Source organism: Miniopterus natalensis, chromosome 2, assembly GCF_054644295.1.
Source record: "Miniopterus natalensis isolate mMinNat1 chromosome 2, mMinNat1.hap1, whole genome shotgun sequence".
Taxonomy (NCBI): domain Eukaryota; kingdom Metazoa; phylum Chordata; class Mammalia; order Chiroptera; family Miniopteridae; genus Miniopterus; species Miniopterus natalensis.
The window spans coordinates 149466553-149485132 of record NC_142082.1 but is presented as its reverse complement, the minus strand read 5'-3'; the positions used below and the strand labels follow the sequence as shown (position 1 = coordinate 149485132).

The window sequence follows — 18580 nt, the reverse complement described above, 5'->3', positions numbered from 1 at the left end:
GCAAAGACTATGAAAAGTGTTTATTAAAGTGAATCACTGTTTGGATATATATAATTCCAATAACAGCCAGGCTGAAGTTAAAATCTGTCTGGAACAGTGATGTTCCATTTATGCCTGATCCTTTTAGGTTTTTTCACACTTGAAAACCTCCAGTCATCTGTTCCAGGGAGATCAATTTGCCCAGTATTATTTCCAAAAGAACAAAGTAGAACTAGATCTCCCCTCATTTTGGCTGGATGGGCTTTGTGTGCAGTGACATTGCTACTGTCTTTAGCAGGGGAACTTACAGAGTCGAACCAATCTACTGATTAAATGGACGCAGACCCAGGAGCTTGTGCCCTTCACAGAGACCTTGAAGCAAAATGTACCCAGTTTAAATATTGGAGATATTTATTTCAATTGTAAATAATACATAGGGAGAGAAAAAGCCCATGTACAAAAATAACAACAACAAACGAAATCACATAAGAGTAAAGTAAAAAAATGGTTACAGGACTAAAGGAAACTATGAAACTCAACTGAGAGTTACGAGAGAGTTGAACATAGGAAAATGTATACCGTCTTTTTTGGTAAAATGACTATTTTTTAAAAAAAATGAAAATTGATCAATATGAATCCTTAAGAGAAATAACAATAGTATTATTTGGAACAAGATAAGCTGGTATAACATTGTGAGAAAATTAATTAAATAACTAATATGCATGAGTAATCAGGAGAATTTTGGAAAATGAGAATTAATATGGCCCAACTCCAACAGATAATACAACATATGAAAACACTATAGTAATTAAAATGGTGTGACGTTGGCAGTGGAGAGCATAGATCAGTGCCACATAATGGTGATTTAGGAAACAAGTTCAAATGCACATGTGCAATTTATATATGATATGCCCCCAAGAGGGGGGCGGATAGTTAGCTCAGGAACTTGTGTTGGAATAACTAACTCTGCAGCCTTGTTGGGAAAGCAAAGAAAGCTTCGTATTTACCAAAACTCATTACACATGGATGAGATTTAAAGGTAAAAATAAACATATGGAAAGGGTCTCAAGTATGATCATTGCTAATGAAATGTAAATTAAAATTTTAATTTGGGGGTAAATTTAGCAATATCTGTTAAAAGTCAAACAGACACGTTTTCTGACCACAGTTCCACTCTAAGAATTTATAACATAGACATACTTGCACAAGTACACAAAGAGTCTTTAAACAAGAATATCATTGTGGCATTATTTGTGGAAAGACAAATGTGGCAACAAACTAAATCCTGTGTGGTAACCATTAGCGCTGTTTGCCAGGTGTTTTCAGTTCTCCCCCTTCTGGTGATCCTGGTATTTATTCGCCCTTTTGTAGTTAGGTTGAATCATGTAACTAGTTTTGGCCAAGGAGTAGTAAGTGGAGGACGATTGTCATTTCTGGACCAGACATTATGTTCCTGGCGAGCCGGCTTTCAGGAGGACATCCTCTCAGGCCCGATGACCTTATCGTTTGGGGTGGTGGCTGCTCCATCAGCAGAGGCCCCTGAGTGACTGTGATGAGCAGACGCCCCTCCTGCCCTGTAACACACGGGAAGCATGAGTGAGAACTGAACTTATTTCTATTTTCAACATATGAGAGTTTGGGATTGTTATTACAGCTTAATTTAGTCTATCCCAACAGTATAATGCCTATCAAGAGATCCTAGTTAAATAAATTATACTGCTTCCAAATTATATAATTCTGTGTAGAGACTAAAAACTAGTCTGAACAAGAGGAGTTCAGACTCCTCTTGTGTTCCCGTGGGAAATCCCCATTTTTCCTTGACTATGAACCTATCTCCCAGGTAACTCACTTTCTTTCATGTGTGTGAACATTATGGACACTGTAACAAATTAGTGTGTGTTCTCTTATGTCTTCACCTCCCCTCCCCTCTGCCGCTCACTCAGGGCAGATTATACAGCATTTGCCTTTATAGCTTTGCCGGAACCAGATTTTCTGATAGTTAAATTTGTGGGCCCTGGGATTAGGATTCTGGGTTTGAAGCTGGCTCTGCCACCTACACACTAATGTACCCTGGGCAAGTTACTGAAAGCCTTAGTTTCATTATCTATGAAACAGAGATGATAAACAGTTTTTCACTTCGGGTTACTATGACGGTGTTTATGAGAGAATTGATGTAAAGCACTCCGTGCAGTGCTCAGGACATAGTAGGTGCTCAGTAAATGGCAGTTGACGTTACCTGTTTTCTCACCCACCAACTTCTGTTAAATTCTACATTGACAGAGCCTATATTTATGTTCAGCTCTGTAACCATACTTCCTAAGTTTGTTTTCAGCTTATTTCTGTAGTTACATGGATTGTATGTTCACTGCAAGTCCTTTTGGTATAGGTTTTCCGCTCATCTTTCAGTTGTCTGAGTTTCTTTAAAAAAGGTCTATTGCCTGAGCACTAGAATATTGTTATTGGTGCTGGTGGTGTTTTATATTTGGACTCTTGAAAAGACATTTTGGTTTGTTGTAAAGTATCAGGGTTTTAGTTTCTTTCTTTGAAAACTTTGTAGGCAGTTCACTGTCTTTTAGTACTGAATGTTTTAGTGCAGAAGCCTGAGACCTGCTTTTTTACATTTTTTTAAATGATGATATTTTTACCTGTCTGCTCAGGGGAATATTTTTCATGAAATCCAAATACTTTATTAGGATATATCTCAAGGTTAGTCCTAGACTGTGATGCCTTCTTTCTAGCTGTACATTAATCTTTTTTCCCCTCTTTTTTCCTGGAAAGTTTTTCCTGAACTGCAGTTGACTTAGCTGGAAGCTAGGTAAGAGCCTAGCCTTAAGCTGGCTAGCCCTCTCAATCAGAGAAACCATTTTAGTTATTTATGTATTCTCTGAAAACCTTGGAAACTTGTGGAGCATAGATGGTGGGATGTTTCTAAGTAATGTTTGTACGTGTCCTTCCATTGGCACTCCCAAAGATTTCATTTAGTCAACACTTGCTAAATATAAACTAGTAAATTAGTTTTAACCTCTATTTGAACCATAGTGCAATAAATTACTATTTTCAAGGTATAAGATTAGATTAAGTGAAAAAAGTTCATCATGGGCTTATAAATATCATATATATACACACAAATATGTATATATATGAGTGTGTATATTTTTTTCAAATTTACAAAACTGTCAAAAATTAAATAAGCACTATTTTAAATTATCAAATAGTTTGTTTGAACTCCATCCCTTTTAATAATGTGACACACTGAATTCTCTTTTTGCATAGACACATCACAGATTTCCTGTTGCAAGGCATTAGTCATTGAATTACATCTGAAATAGGTAGAAATTAGGGGACCTCAAGGTAGCAGAACTACTAATTGAGTAGAAACTTGTTAGAGGTGATGATATTAAGGACAAGAACAGACGCATTATAAATACCAGTTTGATTTAACTTTTAGCATAAAAAATAAGCCTGTGATGCATTTTGAGCTTAGGAGCAGGACCAGATACATAATTTGTGGGGCCCAGTACAAAGTGAAAGTGCAGGACCCTTGTTTGAAAATTATAAAGAATTTCAGGACGGTGGCAGCAGAGCATTAAGCCGAGCATGGGGCGCTCCTAGGCACAGAGCCCTGCGGGACTGCACAGGAGCACACCTGCGAGGCTGGCCCTGCCCGGGAAGCAGGAGTGCCGGTGCTACTAATCAGAGTTCAGAATGACAATATGACTTTTCTGGGAAAAGATGATAAACTTTTGGCTTTGAACATCAGAGTTTAAGATACTGGGGTCAAGCAAAAAGAAATGTAGGCTGATCTCTTAAGAGAGTTTACACTTGTGCTTTAGTTATTTGCCCAAAAGTTTCAGTGTCTCAGTTTTTTTTGTGTTGTTTTTTTTTTCCATTTATAAGATAGAGCTAATAATAGTGTGGCTACATTATAGGGTTGTTGTGAAGATCAAATGAGTTAATCTATATGAATTGCTTGAAGGAATGTCTGGCACATAGCATGTATTCCCTGGGTTTTGGCAACATCCTCGCGTGGCTGCTCTTGTTATGGTGACCCGCAGCCCTGTGAGTGTATGAAGTCCCATCCAGGAACAGAAGGGTTTTAAGAAAAGGACTTTGGACAGAGTTTGGGGTTGAAAGAAGAGATTATAAAGGAGATGGGCAAAAGCATGGCTTTAAAGGTTGAGAATAATTAGGGGCGTATTGTGTCATGGAAACCAAGGGAGGGAAAAGCAGTAATTAAAAGGACTTTTTTCTTTGAATGGTTTTCATTCATTTGGAGTGGTCAGGACAGAAATCTGATTATATGAAATTAAGGGGTGGGGAGAATGTAGAGTTGGAGGGTGTAGACTTTTTTATTAATATGTTTAGAAATGAAGGGAAGTGTAGCTTGATGGAATGGAAGACTGATTTAAGTATACTCTGTCTCCCACTTAGAAGTACTTTGAGATGTCAGTCCCAGGCCTGAACTGTGGCCATCACTCAATGTTTATTATGTAATGAGTTCTCATTTCATCCTCAAAGGAACCCAGCATTATTAGGATCATTTTATCTTATTTTTAATATTAGTTTTCAATTACAGTGGACATTTACTATTATTTTATATTTGTTCCTGGTGTACAGCATAGTGGTTAGACATTTAATTTACCAAGTGATCCCCAGGTATTTCAAGTACCTACCTGGAATTAGGATCATTTCAGAGGCAAGGAAGGTGAGACAGATCTGAGCTTCACTTTGCACCACTTTTAAATTTTTAAATATTTCTTGAATAACACCTTCTGGGTAAATACCACTTGTGAGAAAATGTTATTTAATTCATCTTAAGGGTGCTGAAATTCATGGAACTGTTAAATGATGAAACAGAATTTAAACCCACATTTAATTAGCTCTAATGTTGATGTACTTTTACTACCCAGAGATATGTTAAGATGGAAATAATGACAGGAAAAAGGGAGGCGCAAGGATGGAATGGTGTCCAAGCTGAGCGGCGAGGCCATGGAGGAGAGGTTCTAGGGATTTTTGCCATAAGCATTTTTTGCCATAACACCTTTGCCACAAGCATTTTTGCTGTATGACAAAATGGCTCTAAGGCAATTTCTCAAAGGTAAAATAGCTGGTTGACGTTTGGTTTTACATTTGACAGACTTAATGTATTTCAGCTAGTTGTCAGTCTGGTTTCAATCCTCCATTGACTACATTCTTGCAGTGTTCCCATTTTTCTATTCTGTAAATCTCAGCCCTCAGAATGGTCTCTACAGTAAGGAGTTGACAAGGTGACCCTAAAAGTGGATGGTAAGTACTGTATGTGAAGCCAGATTGTATATAATATTAGAAAATGATAATGCAGTTTGCAAATCCTTTGATGAGCAGTCATCCCTCCCACCTGTCAAAACCAAAAGTTTACCAAACTATGGCAAATAGGATAGATCTGGCTACTAAGTCACAACAGTTTCGAGAGCATGAATTATTGCTCCTTTAGTGGGAAACTGATGCCTCCTTAAGGAAGGAAAAATTAGCAAGCGTGCACAAGTGTGAAAGTAAACAAGGAGAGGAATCCACAAGCCAAAAAAAAAAAAAAAAAAAAAGGATACAGTAGAATACTATGAACAAAAGGCTTCCAAAGCAGTGTATGTTCATGTTCATTTTTCACAACAAAGTTTTTAAAATTTTGTTATTAATTTTTTCATGTTTTATTTTGCCCTTTTAAAATGTCCCTTTTACCTTTTTTGTTATCTCACCTTTTATGGTGAAACGTGTGCAGTATCTCCAGCAGCACGCTTAGGGCAGAGCCCACCGGACACGTGGCGAAGGGCTCCGGGCGAGAAGAGGGCCCTTAGCCACACCCTGGGCGCAGAAGGATCCTGAGCAGGGGCAGTTGAGAGGCACCGAGGGACGGGACTGGTAGAGGAGTGAAGATCTGTTCTTTGACAGGATGGAAGTGAGACAGGTGACAGGTTTTGGTTGAAAGGGTGGCACCAGAGCTGACAGCCTGGCTTGAAGCTACTTCAGCTCTGTGGTGACCTGTGCTGGCGTCAGTTGGAGGTTTGGAGTGGAGATGCCATGAGACCAGGGTCTGTGAAAGAATAAGTCCTGAGAAGAATAGCGCTGGAAGTTTTGAAAGGAAAGCTATTGATTGGGTGGCCATTCACATCATGGGAGAAGTCAGGAGAACATCATGGAAAGCAGAGATGGGCCGTGTAAGAGGTAGCTTTATGCCACAGACTTCAAAAGGGGGAGGCGTGGCTGGGGTGGTCCCGTGGTTGGAAAGTGCATTGACTGTGTTCCTCTCAGTCAGTGAGCAGGGGGCGCGGGGAAAAAGAAGTGGCCTCTATTGTAGAATATCACTAAATAATGTGAAACCATCTGGAAGAATGGAGATGAAAATGTTGGAAGTGGATTGAGATCCTGGGCTTTTAAGGCAGACGTATTTACATTCAAGTCTCAGGCCTGACACTTATTAGCTGTGTGGCTTCAGCTCTTGTTTCCACATCTTTAGAGTGTGGTGAACCTATTGCCTGAGGCTGCTGAGGGGAAATGAATGAGATGAGGCATGTAAAGCCCTTAAAGACTCAATTCTCTATTAGTCTTTTCTGTGGTGACAGGCAGTACTGCACTGTACTGATTAAACATGCAGGCTGTGGGATCGGGCATCCCTGATATGGTCTTAATTTAGCAATTTACGATCTGTGTGACTGTAGGAATGGTTACCCAAGCCCTTAACTGTTAGTGAACTCATCTCTATTGGCAATGAAATTAGTGTGTATTTAATAAGATTATGAAAAGGCCCAGTTGGCGTGTCTCAGTGGTTGAGCATGGACCTGTGATCCAGGAGATCGCAGTTCGATTCCCGGTCAGGGCGCAGGCCCGGGTTGTGGGCTCGATTCCCAGTCGGGGGCGTGCAGGAGGCAGCTGATCAGTGACTCTCGTCATTGATGTTTCTCTCTCTCTCTCCCTCTCCCTTCCTCTCTCTGAGATCAATGAAGACATATTAAAAAAAAAAGATTATGAGAAGAAAATGCATGTAAAGTATTTAGCAGAGTGCCTGGCACAGAACAGGTACTCAATACGTATTAGAGTGTTAGCTTTTGTAAAAATTTACTTCATTTTATTTTTTTTTGTTAATTCTTACCTGAGGATACTGTTTCCATTGATTTTTAGAGAGTGGACAGGGAGAGGGTGGAGAGAGGGAGAGAGAGACAGAAATAAGAGAGAGAATCGATTGGTTGCCTCCCGAACACACCCTGACTGGGGCTAGGATCGAACCTGCAACCCAGGTACATGCCCTTGACTGGGAATCAAATCCGCAGCTCTTCAGTGTGTAGGCTGCTCTACCACTGAGCCACACTGGTTAGGGCTAAAGTGTTAGCTTTTTAACCTTAATAATGAATAATAGTAATTAATAGTATGAGGCAGAATCAAGGATAGTAATCTTTATTTAGATGCTTAGTTTATATCTGATCAATCTATAACTGGCTTTAACTAAGTATTAAGAACTCATTTTTAAAAGCAAATATTTTTTCATTGTCCTTTTGATTTTAGTTCATTGGAAATCCTGGGATTCAGAAATGTGGATTGAAAGTAATATCTTCTATAGCACATTTTCCTGATGAATTAGCTGTGCTATCTCTGGAAGGTGTGATTGAAACCGTGCTTCAAACACTGCAGATGTATCCGGATGACCAAGGTTGGTACAATTCAAACTCATGGTTTAGAGTAGATTTTTATAGGTCTTAAGCTGCTGGTGGAATGTCTTTAATTTTTTCTTTAGTTTTGAGATTTAAAACAATTAATTTTGTTCATTTTTTCCCCTTTATTCTTCTAGAAATTCAGTGTCTGGGTTTAAGTCTTATAGGATGCTTGATTACAAAGAAGAATTTATTCCTAGGAACTGGGCACCTGCTGGCAAAGATTCTGGTTTCCAGCTTACAACGATTTAAGGATATTGCTGAATTACAGACTAAAGTATGTGTATTATCCTGAAGAGAATTTAATCTTGTGCAGATTTCTCTTTCAGAGCAATTGGTATAATTCCCACTTTACATTAATGAAGATATTCTAGTTAATTAAAAACCATCTATAATTTTTTAGTGTTTTAATTAGAGAAGGTGAAGAGAAGTAGATTGACTCTCTAAAGATCCTGAGTTTCATCATGAAATCTCTAAAATCAGCATGTTTGTCTTTTCCATGAAAGAGCAGAGAGTGTGCTAAAGAAATACCAGGTAGCTGAGCTTTATTTGCATAGATTTTATCTAAATAGAAGTTAAAATTATTCTGAAGTTTGTCATTCTCTGTGTTTTGTTGTGGGGTGCTTCCCTGTAGTATTTTTGCCCCTTGAATTTTTTTTCTTACAGTGAAACAATATTTTAAAGATTTTTTCATCAAGAAAAATTTTAAATGTGATATATAATCACTGTTTTTGTTAGGAATCCAAGATATTGGCTTAGAGTTAATTAAGGCGAGATTCAAGAAATAAATTGTTTCAGGATGTTCTTTTCCCTCCACTGCTGGGAAAACAAATAGTTTCTTTAGGATTTTCTCTCTTGGTTGTGGTTTCAGTAATAGAGTTTGCAACTTTCATAAACCTCCTTCAGCAAATAATTTCATAAATGGTAGCATTGACCATGAATAAACATGCCTAGGTTCTAACCTTTGCAGAGACGTTATTAGTAAGTGAGATAATGGATAGAAAGTTTTAAATTATAAAGTGCTGCTAAAAATACAACATTCTTAGATTATAAAGAACAATGCCTTTTATAAATCTGATTTTTATAATATGCCTCCACCTGGACTGGGTAAAGCCAAGGCAGAATTGATTAAACGTAATCCAAAGGGAAAGAAATGATTTTGTGCAGGTGTGGGACTCTCAGATACTCAGTGTTAATTTATCTGGGCATAAATTCTACGATCTCTATAGCAGAGGTTGTAAACTATTGGCCAGGGGGCTGAATTCGGCCCGCCAACATATTTTATTTGGCAAGTTGTGTGTTTATATGTTTTTGATTTGAATCATGTGCCTCCTTCACATGTGCATTACCTGCTTCCCTGCTGCATTCATTTGAGTTTGCAGGGACCTCTGCTCTAGAGGTGGGGAGACCACTTGTCCCTTAGACCTGCCTAGGTTAAGACTACTTCTCATATCAAATGTAGGAAGTATTTGTAGAAACTCAGCATCTTAAGTGCTCAAAGTAATTATTTTAATACTTAGATGGTTTCATTAACACAGATATTAAAAATCTAAAAAGTTAAATTGACATTTGGTGAGTTTACCAAAACGGAATAATAGTGAAGCCAAAAGTTCATTCTTTCCTTCACATATCACCTGGGTGGAGAGCCCAGACAACTCTTGGAAATATTACTGAAAAGTAAGGGGGGACTGATCAGTTCTTTATAAATAATTTGCTTCAAGGATGTAAACTGCAGAGTGCCTTCAGAGCGTCTCCGAACATGAATGAAATCCAGGGCTCACATTTGTCTCTTTGAGGTTAAAATTTTAAAAGAAAGCCCAAAATGTTCGGAAAATGCTGGGCTGTCTAGAGAATCTCATTACAATCTTATAATAAAAATGTTACTTTACCGGCTTATTTGGATCTGTAACCCTGCTGACTGTGCTGTTCTCATCCAAATTAATATCTGGTTTTCATCTTGTAGGATTGATTTCAGACAGGGACCTTTAAAAGCCAAATATTAGTGGATTAGGTATTTTTCGTGCTTTGCTAGACAGTAGTTTGTTAGTTAGCATTTTGTTCTCTGTGCTCCTGCTGTATTTCTTAGTCATGAGAGAGCAGGGTGTATTTATAGGAGGATTGTTTCAAGGTCTATAGCTTTAAAATACAAACCCAATAAGTAGATTTACTTAGTTAAGTGAACAACTTAGGTTTTAAGTATCATATACAAGTTCTGTTTTGTATTTATTTATTCTTTTTGTCCAGAATTGCTTATGGTTTTTTTTTTTTTGTTTTTTTTAATTACTATTTTTGGTCACACTTTTAGGGATTTCAGATAGTCTTGACCATGCTGGAGTTGTCAGGGACCTTTTCCAAGCTGCTGGTGCACCATTCCTTTGAGTCCGTAATATTTCATCAGATGTCTTCCAGCCTCTTGGAACAAAAGGACCAACAGGTACATTTGTCACCTGGATGCTAACTGTTATGTGTTTCGCTGACTCTAATCCTCATTTCCATTCTTTTCAGTTTCTAAACCTTTGTTGCAAGTGCTTTGCAAAATTAGCTATGGATGATAAATTAAAAAGTGTGATGCTCGAGAGGGCCTGTGATCAGAACAACAGCATCATGGTCGAATGCCTGCTTCTGCTGGGAGCCGATGTCAATCGAGCAAAGGAGGGAGCCCCTTTAATTTGTCAGGTAAAGTTTTAAGATGACACTTTCATCTTTATTGACTCTGCCATTGTATAGCTCTCACTTATTACGTCCTATTATTCCTCACTACAGAATTTACCAGCTTATTGCACAACTGCGATTTGTAGTAGGAGTTTAGAGTCACAGAATTTCAGAGGGAAAGAGTCCTTAGGTACTGTCGTCTAATCCTTCATTTTATTTGTTTACCTACTTTGTTAGGTTGATAAGTAACTTTTCAAATGTGTCTCCTTCTATACATTTCTGTACAAATTGGTCCTGCCTGCCTTCTCTCCTTTCCCTCCTGCTCTGGGCAGACACTTCTACCTTTCCTTCAAATTCTAACCCAAATTCTCTTTCCTGGATGAAGCCCTCCTCAGACTCCCGACCTTCATAAAAATACTTAACTTCTTCTGTAAGTCCGCGACAACGTATGTACACCTCTTGTATATCTTGTGAGTTGTATGAAAGTAGAAATGTACAATGTTCAGCTTTACAATGTGAATTCAGTACGTATTTAGTAACACTCATTATGTGTTTTTTAAAGTTTGTCTTTGTATAAATTTTAGAGTTTATGATAGCATTCAGGTAGCATCATGTATATTTTCTAGAAAGTTAATAACATTTCTAAGCAAAGCAATTATGTAGTGATTTAATATATACTATTAGATAACCAGCAGAGTACTGTTTTCTAATTATTTTTAAAGCCTTACTTTATTTAATGTCTCACTTGCCTGTGGATTCAAATTGATTTTCCACTGTAAGATTAAGTTAGTACTAATTAGCAATCTGCATAAAAAGAAACTAAACCTGTTACTCATTTTCATGCACAATTAATTTATGCATTAAAACCATCAAATTATTTAAATTCAGTCAAAAGTTTTTAAAGCCAGTAACATTAAAAAGAATCTCTTCTCTATTTTAAAGGTAATGAAATTACTTCCCTCAGTAATTTAATGCTTTTATTGCGTATCTTTTGTGATCTCTGCAGATCATTGCATTAATGTTTTGGGGCATGCCAGAGAACTGAAAAGAAACTTCCCCTTCAGATTTTTCATTGGGAAACAATATACCTAGAAGCACCTGAGCGCAGCTGCTCTACATGTCCCATAGGAAGTGCTTTCTACTTCTCTCTCAATTTATCCAACTCTTTCTATACAAAAAGCCTTTTATTTTTCTTCCTATGTTCGTTTAAACATAATACTTTATATATTTTTTATTTTTTATGGACAACAGTGTGGTGATTGCAGGGGTGGATGGGGACGGGTGGAGGTGCTAGAGGGCATAGAGGAGATAAAAGGTGATGGAAAAAATTAAATTAAAAAATAAAAACAAATAAGAAAATCAGATCTTCACATCCATGGGTGTATTAAATTTAAAGAATTTATCCTAACTGTCAGATTGTTTAGTCTACCAAATAATAAATTTTGATTATGTGCATAGATTGATTGAGCATATCTTATTTTGTGCTTGTACAAAGCTAATCAAGACTATTCATGTGCCAATGTTGCATACTCAAGGACTAGTCAGAGCAAGGGTGGAGTGAATCTCATTAGGCTTTCTGAGGATAATTTAATGACTTGACGTTTGAGAGTGGCAGAGAAGAACACAGAAGATTAATTCTGGATGTGAAAATGCCTGAACAGAAACCTGAAGATCAAACACTTCAAATCATGGTGGGAAGAGAAAGTATAATGAAACCTGAATAAAAGTAATAAACACTTCTGTGGTATTCCTTCCCACCTGGGCACTGCTCTGAGCTCTTTACATAGTTTAACCCTCACCACAACCTTACCAGTGGGTTCTAGTATTATCCCCATTATACAGGTCAGGAATTGAGGCACAGAGAGGGTAAGTAACTGCCTAAGAACACTCTCCTGGTGAGTAGTGGAAAGTCTGCCTCCTGAATGTCTGCTTTAATCTTTTTTTCTTTTAGAGTTTGACAGAAAAATTCTTTAATCAAAACAAGTTTACATGTTGAGACTTATGGCTTAACTAGAATAATCTGTTTAGTTTTTAATAGTACTAAGGACCAAACAGATATAATAGCAAGAGTTTCTTCAGCACAGTGGGTCCTAGTTTCCTTTGTAAGACTTCTCAAAAGTGAAACTCTAATTGTTGAAATAATTTAATAATCAGTGATGAAAACAAGTATCTGTAGGTGAAAACAGTTATCCAAGAGGTCAAAACATACCATGCATGTCACATGCAAACCCTAAAGTATTAAAAGCCTTTTCCCCATATTAATAGTTTCAAAACAGAAGTGTTTTTTAGCTCCTAACAACTACCAACTGACCTAATCAAATTATCTTAGAAATGCTGTTAAGTGACCCTTAAATTTTGCGTGTAAACCTTGGTTCACCCTGATTTAGTCCATATACATGAATTTACAGACTATCAAACTACTCCTTTACTTTGTCTACTGCCTCAGAGCAACTAATGTTTCCACTTTTTGCAATCCTGTCACGTGTACCATACAGAAACAAGAATTCCCCTCTGATATAGCCATGCTTTCAAATAGGTTAGTTTCCTTATATATTTACTGCATAAGGATCATAGATTATTTTCCAATTTAAAGAAATACTACTGAGTGACTTTGTTAATGAGCGTGGCTTATTTAAAAATTCAGAAATCTTTCAAAAATAAACTTTTATCCTTTAGTTTTCAGTTTCAGCTACTAGTGTCTGTAAAGGATCTTAGGTGGCTGAACCCTAGAGCCAGATTCATTCCTCTATACACCCACTTTGCTCTCTGCAGGCAAGCCATGTGACCACTGAATTCCCAGCCACAAAATTAAATTACCTTCTACATGATCTCACTTATATGTGGAATCTAAAGAACTTAATAAACTGATGAACAGAATAGATTCAATGACATGGAAGCATGGATCAGACTGACGAATGTCAGAGGGATGGAGGAGGGCGGGTGGGTGGAGGGAGAGAGAGTAACCAAAGAATTTATATGGACATATGCACAACCCAAGGACACGGACAATGATGGGCAGAGGGACTGGGGAGGGGGCTGGGGCAGGGTGGAATGGGTCACTGGGGAGAAAAAGGGACATCTGTGATATTTTGAACAAAAAAAATAAAATAAAATAAATTCCCTTCTAAAGTTAACATGAGTTTTGTACCTTGTAGAATTGTCAGTTGGGTGTCAGGGTGGATGTCATACAAGAATGCCTACAGAACACACATTGTTACACAGCAGCAGGATAAACAGCACCGTGTAGACCATGGGTGAGATTAACTTTAGGTAGACGGAGGGAGGAATAATTATATTGAAGTAACATTTTGTCTACCGTAAAAATGTATAACTTCTGAAAAGACAGTCTGATAAATTCAAGATTTGTGAAAACTATGCACAAAACCCACGGTATTTGGGAAAAGAGGAAAGGTTTATATAAGTAACAGTTCTAAAAAATGTAACTTTTTTCTACTATCAATTACACATTAACACACAGTAATTGAAACATGCTCCAGCCAATGTCTGGAAAGCAGCTCAACACTTCCTAAACGAATCTCCCCTCACATGTGCTGTGTAATTAGCTGTTACTACCACAAAGTACAGTTAAGCAATGTTTACTTCCAAAGGGGTTTTTTCCCCTCAAACAAGTTTTAAACATCAAAAGCTATGCTTATAAAAATTTAAAACTTTCAGCAGTCTGAATAAAACCGTTTCAAACTTCTCGGCTGCCCTTTGTATCCCGTATAGGTCAGGCTAGCCATCCAGGGTAGAAACCCTCCGGGTGGTTCAGGCTCCTCTCCTCGCCGGGGCCCTCACTGCTGGCTTCGCGTTTGCTTTCCCTGTCGCCGTCGCCGTCACGTCGTGGCTGATAACCGTCCAGCATCAGAGCCTCCATTTAGGGTCTTTGAATCTGTTCTTTCCTTTTCTAGCTTTTTGTTTGGCCCTTTCTTCCCTCGATCTTTGGTTTTATTTGCTTCCTCATGCTGTCTTTGTTCGAGAAGAGATTTATTCAGCACTCGTGTGATTACAGAATCTCCTTCGCCAACCAAAAACATGTTTTTAAACTTGTTATACAACATTGTAGACTTTTCCCTGGTAATCTGACTCACTTTAAAGTGCTGTATATTTTTTTCAGTGTTGCAGTCGCCTCTGTGTTTCTGAGCTGGTTGCATTGTGGTCTGAAGTGGAGCAGGCTCGGCCAAGGCCTCAATATATCGGTTGGCTGCTTTAATCTCTTGTCTATACAACAGATTCATGGTGGTGGTGTCGCTGGGTTGTTTGTTCATTCTCAAATGCTAATTTAAAATGTTTTGTTTCGATTGCTGGCTGCATTAATTATAAATTAGATGAGGGATTTTAAAGGATCAAATTATACTTTTGAGAAACGTTGGTTATATTCTGAATTATCTTAATTATTATTTAAATACAAAACTGTGTATTTCTGAGCAGTATTTTTCCCTCTCATGAAGTTGGAATTACTTTCAAAATTTTCTTTTGTCTAATGCACTTTCTGGTATATCTCTTCATGGCACCATATGCCTAAAGTCACTGTGGATTGTTTGGATCCCCCAAGGACAATATCTCTACAAAAATGTACTGAGCGCCTTCTATGAGGAAGGCACAGTGCTAGATTGTTAGTAAAGAATATAAAGGGGGTTTCCTGTTTCAAGATTTTTTTTTTCTAAGTGGGTATTGGGAAAGGAGGGAAGAAAAAACATAAATTATCTTAATATGAGGTAAACAATAGGTGCCATAATTTAGAGATAAAAGTTTGCTGGGCTACAAGAGAGGGCATTTGTAATTGAGGTTTTTAGCTCTTCCCTCCCTTGTTCCCTTTTACCCAAATCCCCCATGAACCCTTAAAGAGGATTTTACTAACTTGCTAGTTAAATTATATATATTTCTTAGGCATCACACTAAGCTGCAGAGCTACAAATTGAATTACAATAGCATTCATGCCTTTCTAGTTATAAAACAGATAGGCATGTGTGGTTCAGTGTGCTAAATACTATGTTAAACAAAGTGGGATGGGAGCCTGGGGGAAGAGGGGTGCATGAGGGGAAACCCCTGTGCTCTAGGACTTTCCCCCAAACACAATATGCAGTGTTTCAAACCTCATGACCTTCCCTTATGCTATTTCTATTGCCCTAAGTGTCTAACTCCGCTCTTCACGCAGCAAAAAGAAGTTCATTTTTCAAGGAAGAGCTTCAGAGTCTCTTGCAAAGTTAATCCTTGCTGCCACCCTCCCAGTGGACTGGTTGTATCTAGCGTAGAAAGGGACTGTAGTGTCCCTGGGGAGAGTATGTTGTAGGTGGGTGATGCTGGAGACGCGGGAATTAAGCTGGTGCCATCAAACCACAGAGCTGCCCCCTCCAATCCCTTGGGCACACTTTAATTCTGGAGAATTCAGGACTTTTCCCCCAATCTCCTCCTTCTGCTGGTACCTTGGATCTTAGGATCTTTCCTTTTCCTTTTCAGTCCTTAAGTTTGGGTCCTTTAAGGAGCGTAGGCTTTGGAGCCAACAGATTTGACTTCAAATCTAAGTCTCTTATTGAGGAGCTTTAAGAGGTTGGACAAATCACATGCTTTCTAACTATTCATCTATAAAATGGGGTAACCATTTCTGCGGCTTAGGGTTTTATTTTATAAGGATTATGGATCCTGTATGTAGAGGATTCAGCACAGTACCTGACATCTAATATTTCCATTACCTATGACTCTGGACTTCTGTTTGTAAAATACCCCGTTCTGTGCCTTCTAGGAGCTGCTCCTGAGTGGGGCCAATGTGCTGTGCTTCAGTGGACACTAGTTTCTGTAGCACTTGGTAACCTAACCCACCTTGAGCACATCTCTGAAAACGGAACATTTCGGGGAAGGTAGAAAACTGAGAGACAAGATACTTCTTTGTGGTAATTCAGATCCTTGTCCTGAGGAGCTCAGGAAAACCAGAAATGAGCAATGCCTGTCCTTTGCACGTGGCATTAACAAACGTTATACCATTTACATTCTGTGTTACAAATGAAGGTGGGGGCAGTAAGCATTTACTAGTTTGCCAGATGTCTTCCAGTGAGCAAACAGAAACCCAGAAAGTATAAGCCTCAGTACTCCTGACTTCACGTTTCTGCGCTTTTGATTTCTGCTACTCTTATATGTGTGGTGCTAATCTTATTTTTCTAGTCTACTTCAAGGATGAGTTTTGCCTTATTTTATTTTGTTTCTATCTAAATTTAAGCGTGTAAAAATTACACCAAGTTCAATTTACCAGTCTCCTGAAAGGAAGAAATCTGGGTTTTTAATAAGCTTATATATATTTTTTTCTTTAATAGGTATGTGAAAAAGCGAGCAGTCCCAAACTGGTGGAACTGTTACTGAACGGTGGGTCCCGTGAACAAGACGTGCGGAGAGCGCTGACCATAAGCATCGCGAAAGGCGACAGCCAGACCATCAGCCTGCTCTTAAGGAGGCTTGCCCTGGACCTGGCCAATAACAGCATATGCCTGGGAGGATTTTGTATTGGAAAAATCGAACCTTCTTGGCTTGGTCCTTTATTTCCAGATAAGACATGCAATTTAAGAAAAGAAACAAGCAAGTATTCAAAGCAACATTTGTTATGTCTTATTTTTAGTAGTGTGTGTTTTTTTAAAGTCACTAATATTTTAGTTAGTTTTTATTCCAGTTTGGCGCAGCTTAAGCCAGAAATACTGTAAGAGTTTAGGTGTCTGTGTCTTTTCCTTTTGTCATGAATTGCTTGAAAGGGATATTGGAAGAAATTTCCCAGGCTATAGGTAGACAATGAGAACTATGCCAAGTTATGAGAAGGATGTTAACTTTGAAATTCGGTGTAATTTCCCAAAAGAATGAATAACTTAGGAAATAGTTTATAAAAAAAAGTATAGCATTTATTGAGCATATTCTATGTTCTGGGCATCGTGCTAAGCATTTTATGTGCATCATTTCATTTAATCTTTTCGATGACCCTGTGCTGTGAATATTGTCGCCTTCTCTGCCCCAGTGAGGACACTGACACGTAGGGAGCTCATACAGCTCACAAGTGGCATTAGTGTGATTTGGGCACAGGCCAGTCTGGCTTCAAAGCCCAGGCCCTTCCCTGGGTAAGTTAGTTTCATAAATATTCAGTTTTGTTATCTACACCAAAGCTTTGTATACATTTCTATGATTTATTGAAAATTAAAATTTACTGCCCATTAAACATGCAACATCACAATGATAAAGTGACTTTGAAAGTAGGAATGAACAATTTTCTAGAACTGTGAGAATGTATAAGGAATTTGGGTATGATACATGTTTAGGTTTGTTTAATGGTTGATCTCTAAGTCGCCGGTGTTTTTTTTTTATTTTTAGACATCGGATCTACCCTAGCAAGAATGGTCCTCAGATACCAGATGAAGAGTGCTGCGGAAGAGGGAGCCGCCTCAGGCAGCGATGGGAGTTTTTCTGAACAACTACTTGATAAATTTGCCGAATGGACCTTCATCCCCGAGTCCTACATGGACAGTGTGTTTGGTCAAAGTGATGACCTAGATAGCGAAGGTATTTATTATAAAAAAAATAATTCCCTTTATGTTTTAAAACCCTTACACACTGACATTGAAAAATAGGAATTGAGACAAAATCCTGATTTATTTGGAAAAACTTGAGGAAAATGTGTTTATTATTGGAAATAGTGATGCTTACTCACTGCAGTTAAGGCAGTGGCTGTCAAGTCTCTCCACACTCACGTGTTAGGATACTGCCTTCAGTCGGAGAACGGAGACTGCCACAGGGAAAACAAACTGACTGGAATTAGAATCTATGTCCCATCATTGACAGTGTCCCCTGCTGGGTTGTGTAAGCCCCCTACCCTTGTTAAAAGTAGTACTGCCAAACTTCCGGGATTATTTATAACAATTAGATAAAATATATATAAATTGCCTGGGAGAGTTCTTGGCAAATAGGAAGTACTTAATAAAATATATTTACCTTTATTAGAATTAAACATAATATTTAATATTTTAATAACTCACTTGAGATAACTTTTAAAAATTGACATGGCAAGATATATGATGGCAGTGATTTGGGCTGATGTATTTGATGAAACGCAGTTCGGTGAAAGTGGGGTGAGGTGCTTTTTTTAATTAACATAGTGTTATTGAATACTTTGGGTGATGGAGTAAAAAGTTATTTGAGAGGGCAAAAAGTAAGAGTTATTCCAAGATCTCATGTCTCAAGTCTAAATATTTTTAAAAGTAAACTTTATTGAAAAATAATTACTGTAAAATAAAATGCAC

At 38.0% G+C, this 18580-nt stretch overlaps 1 protein-coding gene across 1 annotated transcript in view; it reads left to right on the top strand.

The window, feature by feature from the left end:
* Positions 1-18580, top strand: part of LRRK2 (leucine rich repeat kinase 2) — a 115742-nt gene that overhangs the window by 37721 nt on the left and 59441 nt on the right. Inside the window, exons 15-20 of the mRNA XM_087814726.1 lie at positions 7513-7657; positions 7796-7935; positions 9964-10092; positions 10164-10334; positions 16619-16877; positions 17655-17843. Coding sequence (XP_087670852.1) covers positions 7513-7657; positions 7796-7935; positions 9964-10092; positions 10164-10334; positions 16619-16877; positions 17655-17843 — 1033 coding nt within the window. The remainder of the gene's footprint in view (positions 1-7512; positions 7658-7795; positions 7936-9963; positions 10093-10163; positions 10335-16618; positions 16878-17654; positions 17844-18580) is intronic.